The sequence below is a fragment of the Vulpes lagopus genome, chromosome 7 (genome assembly GCF_018345385.1).
Source record: "Vulpes lagopus strain Blue_001 chromosome 7, ASM1834538v1, whole genome shotgun sequence".
NCBI lineage: Eukaryota > Metazoa > Chordata > Mammalia > Carnivora > Canidae > Vulpes > Vulpes lagopus.
Window position 1 is genome coordinate 436,922 of NC_054830.1, and position 10,033 is coordinate 446,954.

The 10,033-nt window shown below is 68.3% G+C and overlaps 1 protein-coding gene and 1 non-coding gene across 2 annotated transcripts; both read left to right on the forward strand.

The window, feature by feature from the left end:
* The first annotated feature begins 313 nt into the window (after nucleotides 1-313).
* Nucleotides 314-420, forward strand: LOC121496418. The gene has a single exon (XR_005989224.1). It is a non-coding gene; the product is annotated as a U6 spliceosomal RNA (small nuclear RNA).
* A 2,806-nt stretch (nucleotides 421-3,226) lies between these two features.
* On the forward strand, nucleotides 3,227-9,915 carry CNN2 (calponin 2). Its single transcript, XM_041762152.1, has 7 exons — nucleotides 3,227-3,380; nucleotides 6,629-6,750; nucleotides 7,052-7,118; nucleotides 7,201-7,338; nucleotides 8,113-8,229; nucleotides 8,327-8,473; nucleotides 8,944-9,915. The coding sequence occupies exons 1-7, from the start codon at nucleotides 3,318-3,320 to the stop codon at nucleotides 9,217-9,219; spliced, it is 930 nt and encodes a 309-aa protein (XP_041618086.1). The 5' UTR covers nucleotides 3,227-3,317; the 3' UTR covers nucleotides 9,220-9,915.
* Nucleotides 9,916-10,033: the final 118 nt, after the last annotated feature.

Genomic DNA, 10,033 nt, shown 5'->3' on the forward strand with positions numbered 1-10,033 from the left:
ATGCCGGCGGCCCTCCCGGGGCGGCCCCGCCCTCTCTCCGGGCCAGGGGCGGGGCTGCGTCCGGTCCGGGTGTTTTGCATATCATCCCCCAGAAGCCTTCGCGGCTGCCAAGCCATTCTTGGGGGACAGCATGAGTCCACATTTGAGGGTTTGGGCCCGGCCAGAGACACCCGAAGCAAGCACGACACCAGGAGATACTCACTTACACGGAGGCGTGGGAAAATCGCGGCGAGTGCAGATACACGGGGTGGGCCTAACTGTAAAGTCATTTCAGTTTTGAGCTTTAAATAGCCGTGCGCGACACCCGGCGTTCGTGCTCGCTTCGGCAGCACATATACTAAAATTGGAACGATACAGAGAAGATTAGCATGGCCCCTGCGCAAGGATGACACGCAAATTCGTGAAGCGTTCCATATTTTTGGCCACGCGAGGGAGGCCCCGGCGCCGGGCAGGCGAGGGGAGCCCCCCCCCCGCAGGCACCGAGGCCCCCAGGGGAGCCGAGCTGGGGCCCTGCGCTGACCCCCGGGCCCCACAGGAGGGGGAGGGGCCGGGCCCCTGCTGCACTGCACAGGGGACCCTCCAGCTGTGGCCTCCCGTCCCGGGCATCACCCAGGTCCCACCCGACGCCCTGGGGACCCCCCAGCCCCGCATCATTGACACCCCCTGCGGCCCCCCAGGGGTCAGGCCCGGGCGGAGGAGCGGGTTGGCCCGGGCCGGGCGGAAGGCGGCCGCTGACCTCCCGGGCCCCTTGCCGGGTTCCCACGCGAAGCCCAAATTCCTGACATGTTAACACGTGATGACGCGACAGCCTTATCTCAAGGTGCACTGCCCCGACTGCGTCACTCGGTCACCCTGCTCCGCGCTGGCGGCACGTGTAAGGGCGCTCAGGGGCCTTCCAGAAGGGGAGGAGGCCCCGGGGCCCCGGTGTCCCCGCCCCATAAGGTCGCCGGCCAGGTGGGGCGTCGGGACTTGAACCCAGGCTCCCAGTGGGGGCGCTCAGGGCAAGGACTCCCTGAGTTATGTGATTCCCTAAATCTCAGGTCCTCCCTCAGGCCAGCCCCGACATAATAATACGGGAATAATGTCATGTATTATCGTGTCCTAATGTCCTAATGTCCTAATGTCCTAATGTCCTAAGCTTCCGGATCCCGGGATTTTGAGTTTTGAGTTTTGGGATGTCTGAGTCTGGATTTCTTGGGTGCCGGGAGGTTGAGTGTCCGGAACCCAGGCCGGCAAACGATCTTCTGTAAAAAGCCCCAAAAGCCAGTTTTCTCGGCCTCGGAGCCCAGGGAGTGTCCGCGGACCAGGGTAACACGCAGCGGCCGTAAACGAACGGGGGGGGGGGGTGACAAAACCTTAATATTATGTGGTTTCCACGCGCTGCACGAGAGGATTCTTTTCAACCACTTAAAAATGTAAAAAACATCGTGAGCACAAGGGCCATAGCAAAAAAAAAAAAAATTTCTGGAATCCGGCTCTGGCCCAGGATCCGGAGGAGGCCGCCGCCACCGTCACACGGGGCTTGAAGCCTTAGGCCACGTCCCCAGGTCCGTGGAGCGCCAGGGAGCCGGCCACCGGCAGGTGCTGCGTCCCAGCCGCCCCGAGAGAAGCCCGGCCGGGCCGGGTCGCACCGTTTGCTGCCCGAGGTCGTCGTGCTCCCGCACCCGCACCCCGCACCCCGCACCGTGCGCCCACACCGGCAGCCCCGGGTGGACAACGTACCCGAGCAGGAAGCCCCACGGTCCCCGCCGCTCTGGGATCCGACCAGGGTCATCCTGAGTCGGGGTGAACTGGCCTAAGCGAAGGAGGCCTTCGCCGCCGCGGACAGCGCGCTGGGAGGGCTGCTGGGGCCGGGCCTCGGGACACGTGGCCGGCGTCGCATCCTCTCCTCCATCCCCGAGTGTCCCTAGAGTCAGGTGGCTGGACAGCCCGAGGACACCCAGGGCCCCACCGGCGGCGGCAGGAGCGCAGGGCGCAGGCTCGGCCACCACCGCCACGGCCTCTGCTGGGCACGGCTCCCCCTGACACTCGCGCCCCGCAGGACCTGTCCCGGGGGCCCCCACGTCGCAGCGCCCCCCACCTGGACGGCAGCGGCCGGGTGTTCCGCGCTCAGAGCCGCGCCGCCTCATCCGTGACCCCCCGCAATGCACTGGCTCCCCTTCTACAGATAAGGAAACTGAGGCCCAAGGCCCACCCACAGAGGATGCCAGGCAGACACCCTGTGGGTACCTGGGGAGGGGGACCACGGGGGACCAGGGGACCAGGAGGTGCGCGGCCGGGGAGGGGGCAGGGAGAGTGGCCTGGAGCCCTCACAGGGCCGGCAGCCACTGGGCAGGGGCCAGACTCCTACACCTGCTGTAAAACCCCACCTCCCGCGCCCCCTCCCGGGACCCCCGCTGCCCCTCCCGCTCCCTGCGCCCTCCTCAGGCTCTCCTCTGTCCTGCAGTGCTCCGGGGCAGGCGTGGGAGTCCGCGCCCAGCCCGGTGTTTCTGGGACTGGGGCCGCACCTGAGGTCTCCTGTGAGCCCGCCTGGTGAGGACGTACCGGCCCAGAAGCCGCGTGGGGAAGCATCGGAGGGGGGAGTCGTGGGCATGGATGGATGAATGAGTGAGTGACTAAGTTCATTCATTCATTCATTCATTCTTGTATCTGTGCAAGCCCGCTGCGTTGAGCACCAAATGTGCTCCAAGTGCGTGCACCAAGTGAGCACCAAGTGTGTGCCTGGCCCGGGACCCTGGGCAGCCTCAGCCCCAGGACACCCCTTGACCTCCAGTGTCCCTTCTAGTCGCTCCCGTTCCCCAACCCTCCCCCCAGGGGGGAGGGGGGACACTCCCACCCGGCCTGTCCCAGCCTCTGTGACCTCCACGTGCTTTCAGCCACCGACAGTGTCTTCAGGTCTTCGCACCTTCGGCTCTGCCAGGAACGCTGTGCTTGTGGGCTGGCGAACTCCTACTCACCCGCCGCAGCCCCAGCGCCAATGCCCCTGGCTGCCCGGCACCACCGCGCTGTGGGAGCTCCCGGCAATGGGGGACTGGAGGGGTCCTCCTCCGCGCCGGCGGGGGGGGTCAGAGACCCGCCCGACAGTGTGCCCTCCCCCATCGCGGCGCAGGGGCGCAGGGGTGAGGCGGGCCGGCCGGGCGGGGCGGGGGTCGGCGGCGAGGGGCTCAGGAAGTCCGGCGGCAGGAATCCGGCGCGGCGCGGCCTTATAAGGGCAAGAGCGCGCGGCCCAATGAGCGGCGGGGGCGTGGCGCCGCCCCGAGCCCCGCCGAGCCCCGTCCGAGCCGCAGCCCGGCCCGTCCCGTCCCGTCCCGCCGGCCATGAGCTCGACGCAGTTCAACAAGGGGCCCTCGTACGGGCTGTCGGCCGAGGTCAAGAACCGGGTGAGTGAGGGCGCCGGGGGCGCTCGGCTGCGCAGGGTCCCCGCCGGGCTCCGCGCGCGCTTGGGGAGCCCAAGCAGAGGGGCGCCCCAAGGTCCACCTCCGGCACCTGCGGGCGGGCCCAGGGGGAGGCTGGAGGGGGCTCGCCCTTTGTCCTCACCCGACCTGAGCGGGGTCCCCGGGGGTCCCCTGCCCCAGGGTCATCCCAGGGCACAGGGTTTCTAACCTGGAACCCGGGGAGGGGCTGCGAGAGCCCCGTTGACCTGGCCGAGAGGGGCCGGCCCTGCGGGGGTCACACAGCAGGTCCCTCCGAGGGCCGGCGGCGGGGTGACCCCAGACCCCCGGACACGACCTGGGCCCGTGGCTCACCGCCCTTCCAGCGCCCCCCCCCCGGCCCCCCCCCCCCCCCGTGTCATCCCTGCGGGGCAGATGCCGCCACCGGAATGTGGCCCCCAGGAGCCTGCCTGGGCCTGTGGAGGGCAGAGCCCTGCGGGGGGACAGGCCGCTGCCCCCGCCCCCGGGATCGTGCACAGGAGGGACGGTTGGGGCCTCTGAGCTCCCAGGAGCCCCCCTCCAGCCCTTCTGACGGAAGAGAGAGGCTGAGGCTGGGGAACCACAGCTGGGTCGCCCGGCAAGCTCCAGAACCTTCCGTCAACACGTTCTTTTCCACGCCAGCAATAATTGCGTGGGGTGAACGTTTACCCGCCGGCTGGCGGCTCGGGGACTGGGGGGCCGCCCCGCCCGACAGCAGGGAAGTCTAAGAGCCCCACGGTGTGTTCACGGGGCGCAGAGATGTCACAGCTGCCCAGGGCCACACAGCCTGCGAGGGGCAGAGTCGGGACGCCCGCCGCGGCCGGCTGCCTCTGAGGGCCACCTGTCCTGGCGGGCAGCCCCCTGCGTCTCCCGCGGGGCAGCAGGAAGTGGGTGGCACCCCAGCTGGGGCGCAGGCGGCTTCCGCAGACGCGGGGTGGGCTGGGGCAAGCTGAGACCTGCTCCGTCTGGGACGCGGAGGTCGGGAGGCTCCCTGCCACCGGCCGTGGCCTGCGGGGCTGGAGGACGGGCAGGGTGGGGGCAGGCCCGCTGGGTCCCTGGGGCCGCACACCCACACCCTGTCCGCGTCCGGGCTACTTAAGAGGACCTGGAGACCTCTGGAGGCCCCTGCCTGGCCCTGGGTGCCTCCGTTTACCCCTGGCGGCTGGCGGTCCCTGAGCAGTCCCTGGATTTCCTGCTGGCTGGGGGGTGGGGGGGCTCTAGACCTCTGGGAACAGCTGGTCCCGATTTAGCAGGGAGGCAGCAGCTGCATTCCTGGCAGTTTGTGGCCGCGTGGAATGTGCTGAAGGCCGGCTGGACGGCGGGGGGCGGGGGGGGCAGTAGGGGGGACAGCGGTGGGGGGGGCAGGAAGGCGGTGGTAGCGGCCTTGGCCCAGGACCCCATTCCCTGGGAGCCCTGGGGACCCAGCCCAGCTGTGCAGGTGGCCAGGTGGCCAGGTGGCCGCACCCGCCGGGCTGCCTCAAGCTCAGCTTCTCACTGTTCCGGGCAGGGCCGCGGGGCTGCGGGAACCGGGAACCGGGAGACGGAGGCCTGGGGGGGGAGGCGGGCGGATCCCGTTAGCGGGCCAGCCTCCCCGCCTTTGTCTCCTCCGACTCAGGTCAGCTCAGCCCCATCCCAGGCCCTGGGCTTTCTATGCGGGAACCAACAGGTGGGGCCTCCTAAAGGCCAGGGAAACTGACGGGGAAACTGAGGCACGGGGAGAGGTCATAAGGAAGTTAGGAGCGGAGCTGAGAGTAGGAGTTGGGTCTGCAGGCGGTGGCTCTGGGGTTCTAGTCCCCGGGAGGGGGCGGAAGGACAGCAGGGGAGAGCGTCCGGGACCGGGACCTATGTGGGCCACGGTGCGTGGGTGTGGGCTGATGCGCAGGGAGCCCACTGCCCGGGACGGTCCGCAGCTGAACGGGGCCGGACCCGCCCCTTAGCCCCGCTCCGGGCCGCCCTGCCTTCCTGGCCCGTGGTGCCCGGAGGGAACGGGTGCGCCCGTGTCTGTGGGTGGGGGCCGTGCCGACGGCGGCCGTGAGCACGGACTGTGCACACCGCACCGAGCCTGGGCGGCCAAGTGCACGGGGCGGGTCAGAAGCACGCGGCGTGCGGTGTAAGGACAAGAGCTGGAGGCGGCGGGGCCTCGGGGTCTGAGGAGGGCTTCATGGCCGGGCAGTCAGGGAGGCCCGCTCCAAGGAGGTGACCTCCAGGCTGGACGGCTGACTGCACTCGAGGGACCCAGCTGTGCAAAGGCCCTGGGGCAGCAACTGGTGTGGTCGGTTCAAGAACAGAGAAGGCTTCGGTGGTTCCTCAGTAGGTTAGTTACCGTGCGGCCCAGCTCCTCGCTCTGTTCCCGCAAGAACTGAAACCTTGTGGATGGACGTTCACGGCAGTGCCACTCACAGTAGCCGAAAGGCAGAAACAACCCAGGTGTCCATGGACGAGGGGATAAACACGTGCCCATCCACGCACGGGCACGCCCCTGGCCGCGAGCAGGAGTGAGGCGCCCACGCCGCCCCGGGGACAGACCCGAGCCCCCGACGCTCAGGGAGGGAACCAGACACAGCAGGCCCCATGGGGTGGAGTCCACGCGTGTGACAGGTCCAGGACCGGCTCGTCCACGGACAGGGAGGGGGCTCGGGGGGGTCGGGGGGAAATGAGGGTGATGAGGCCAGGGTTTCCTTTGAGGGTGATGGAATGTTCTGGAACTAGACCAAGGTGATGGTTGCACAACATGATGAGTGTATTTAAAACCACTGAACTGTTCCCTTTCAAATAGTTAAAATGGGGGCGTTGGGGGCCCAGTCGGTGAAGCGCCCGATCCCGGGGTCCTGGGAGCGAGCGGGGTCTCTCCAGTAAATAAAATCTTTCAAAAAACAAAACAGTCAAGGTGGTGAGCGTCACGTGCATCTCACAACAATTTCCGGACGGGGCAGGGACGGCGTGCAGGGGTGCCAGGGGCTGAGGGGCCACGGGGCTGTGCTGCCCGCCACTTGGCGCCCCTGCAAGTGGCCGATGGGCAGGAGACGGGCGCGTCTGCGTGGCGGGGAGGGGGGTGTCCACGCCCAGGGTTGTCCCTGTGCCCGCGACCATGGGAGGAGAGACGGGGCGGGGCGGGGCAGGGCGGTCCCTGGGGCGCGTGGGGTCCCTCGTGCTTGGAGCTCCCCGGGGCTGCCGCTGCCCCGCCTCACCACGACCCTGTGCCCCCCCGCTCCATCCAGCTGCTGTCCAAGTATGACCCCCAGAAGGAGGCGGAGCTCCGCAGCTGGATCGAGGGGCTCACGGGCCTCTCCATCGGGCCCGACTTCCAGAAAGGTCTGAAGGACGGAGTCATCTTGTGCACGTGAGTGCTGGCTGCCTGGGGGTCTGCCTGGGGGTCTGCCTGCGGCTCTGCGCGCTGTCCCCGGGACCGGGCTCGGTGTCTCTGGCCTGCGTTGTCCCGCGTGACTGCTTGGCCCAGGCTCCGGGACGGCGAGCATCCTCCCTCCCCGGGGTGGGAGAGCCTCCCCCCGGGGAAGCCTGCGTTGCAGGGGACACTGAGGCCCAGGGAGAGGCGGTGGGGCCGCTCGGGAAGGCGTGAGGGCGGCCGAGGGTCGTGGTTGGGTCCCTGGGGGCCCCTGCGCTGATGGAGCCCCCCCCCCCAGACTCATGAACAAGCTGCAGCCAGGCTCCGTCCCCAAGATCAACCGCTCCCTGCAGAACTGGCACCAGGTGAGGGCCGGCGGGCGGGACGAGGCGGGGCCCGGGGACGCACCCGGCCGCAGGCGCCTCACGCCCGTCCCCGCCTCCCCAGCTGGAGAACCTGTCCACCTTCATCAAGGCCATGGTCAGCTACGGCATGAACCCCGTGGACCTGTTCGAGGCCAACGACCTGTTTGAGAGCGGGAACATGACCCAGGTGCAGGTGTCTCTTCTCGCCCTGGCGGGGAAGGTGAGGCCCGGGGCCACGCCGCGGCCCTCGCGGATTCACAGACGCCCGTGGTCCGTTCCCCTGCCGACCCCGCGGAGCCCCCAAGGCGCCAGGCGCTCGGGACTTGGGGCGAACGGGGCGACACAGCCCACCCGCTTACGGGTTCGCCGTTGGAGGGGAGGAAGCAGGCGATGAAGAAATCTGTTAGTTAAAAAAAAGCTTAATAGTTTAGAGCAGTTTCGGGTTCACAGCAGACTGGAGAGGAAGGTGCCGAGGTCCCCCCGGGGCCTCCGGGCCCCACAGGCGCGCAGCACCCGCCCTCCCTGCCAGAGCGCGCCCGGCGCCGGAATCGGGGAGCCTGGGGGTGCGGCGCCACCAGCCGGAGCCCCGACTTCCCACCAGGCCTCACCTTCACCCCCCACAGGTGATAGGTCAGTTAGAGCTTGTGAGAAGCAGCCTGAGGAAGGTGAATCCGGCCAACGCGTGGGGTCTGGCGCCCCGGAGGGTTGGAGCAGCTGCTGAACGCGGCCCTCGGGAGCACCGGGGCTGACGCGGGGGCAGGGGCGGCCAGGGAGGGCCACGCTCGGGAGCAGGCGGGTAGCAGGTCGTGATGGAAGGGGGCAGCGGCTGGCTGCCAGGACGCCTCCCAGAATCCCCGTCCCGCGCCGTGCCCTGGGGCGAGGTGGCTGGTGGCAGGTGGGCCGACCCCCAGGGACGCACGGTCTGGGCCCTCCCAGCCCCTCCCCGGTACTCCCAGCACCCCTCCCCGGTACTCCCAGCACCCCTCCCCTTCAGGCCAAGACAAAGGGGCTGCAGAGTGGCGTGGACATTGGGGTCAAATACTCGGAGAAGCAGGAGCGCAACTTCGACGACGCCACCATGAAGGCGGGCCATTGCGTCATCGGGCTTCAGGTGGGTTCTGGGGGGTGTGGGGGTGGGACCCAGGCCCGGGGCAGGGTCTAGAGGCCTTGGGGCGGCAGCCTGACCTCTCCCGCCTGCCTCCCTGCAGATGGGCACCAACAAATGTGCCAGCCAGTCGGGCATGACGGCCTACGGCACCCGAAGGCATCTGTACGACCCCAAGAACCATATCCTGCCCCCCATGGACCACTCAACCATCAGCCTCCAGATGGGCACAAACAAGTGTGCCAGCCAGGTGGGGCCCCCGGCCCTCCCGCCCCCAGCCCCGTGGGCATGCTTGGCCCCGTGCCTGCCTCCCGCGGACGGTCCCGCTCTGGATTTGTCCCTACCTCGCTGTGCGTCCCCGGGTCAGTCACTGCGGGCCCTCGGAGGACTACCTAGGGGCCCGTCCACCTCTGACATGTTCACATCCTGTGATTCTCACTTGTCCTGCCACGTTGCAGATCTTGGAACTCCCAGGTGCTTGGGGGCCCTCGGCCCCACCCGGGGAGCTCCCCGGCGGGCAGGGGGAGCTGGACCCAGACGCTGCTGGTTCCCAGGGAGATGCGCTCTGCACGGAGGCAGAGAGGCGAGGGCGTCCGAGCAGGGCTGGCCAGGCCCCACAGGAGCTTGTGCCCCGTGCAAGGACAGGAGCGGACGGTGTGGGGACTCGGCCTCCACTGCCCCGTCCCTTCGCAGCCCTGAAGCGCTCTCCTCTCTCCCCAGGTGGGCATGACGGCTCCCGGGACCCGGCGGCACATCTATGACACCAAGCTGGGGACGGACAAGTGCGACAACTCCTCCATGTCCCTGCAGATGGGCTACACTCAGGGCGCCAACCAGAGTGGCCAGGTCTTCGGCTTGGGCCGGCAGATCTACGACCCCAAGTACTGCCCGCAGGGCCCGGTGGCGGATGGGGCTGCAGGGGCTGCAGGCGGCGGCCCAGACCCCGGGGAGGCCCCGGAGTGCACCCCCTACCCGCAGGAGGAGGCCGACTACTGAGGCGCCCTGCGGGGGCCTCCCCACGTCAGTCTGGGCGGTTGCGGGGTTCTTCTGTTTTTCGTCTTGATTTTCTCCTTGTCTGAGCGCTGCCCGCCCAAGGCCTGTGGGCAGGGGTGAGGGGCACACAGGGGTCTGCCTGCCAAGGTTCCCGCCGCAGATCTCCCAGCAGGCTTTGGGCTGAGCCATGGGGGTGGGGGGAGAAAGACACCCCGGCAGGCGGGGACCAGCCCTGAATGGTTTCCGGTTGCTTCTCCTTCTCTTCCCTTTTCTCTGATCAGTTTGTGGTTTCTGTACCCGCAGAAGTTTCAGGCAGTTTTAATGAAAGAAAAATGTTTTTTTGCAGGGCAGTGGTGGGGGTGGGGGTGGAAGGAAGGGGAGGGCCGGCCCCGGCCTGAATCACTTGAGGGCTTGTAAGGGACCGGATTTCTCTAGCACTGCCCCCAAGGGGCTGGTGGGGAAACTGAGGCCCGGCAGGACGACAGAGTTCCGAGTGGTTGAGGCAAAGCCACCGGAGCTCCCCCTCCGCCCCACCCCTGCCCCCCTACTTGTCCTCATTCCTCTGCCAAGTACTGCACAGGGACCCCCAGCGGAGGTCCTCCCCGGGGGACTGGCCCCATCCAGCAGCCCAGGGACCAAGAGATAATGTGAAATGTGACTGTGGACCAAAGGCAATAAAAACCTCTTTTTAGGAAGAAACGGCTGGTGGAGTTGGAGTGTGTGTGGGGGGGGGTAGCTTGGATGGGGGGATGGAGGGTTCTGGGGCCCTGGGGTGGGGAGGCCAGCCTCCAGCAGATCCTCACCCGTGGCCTGGGAG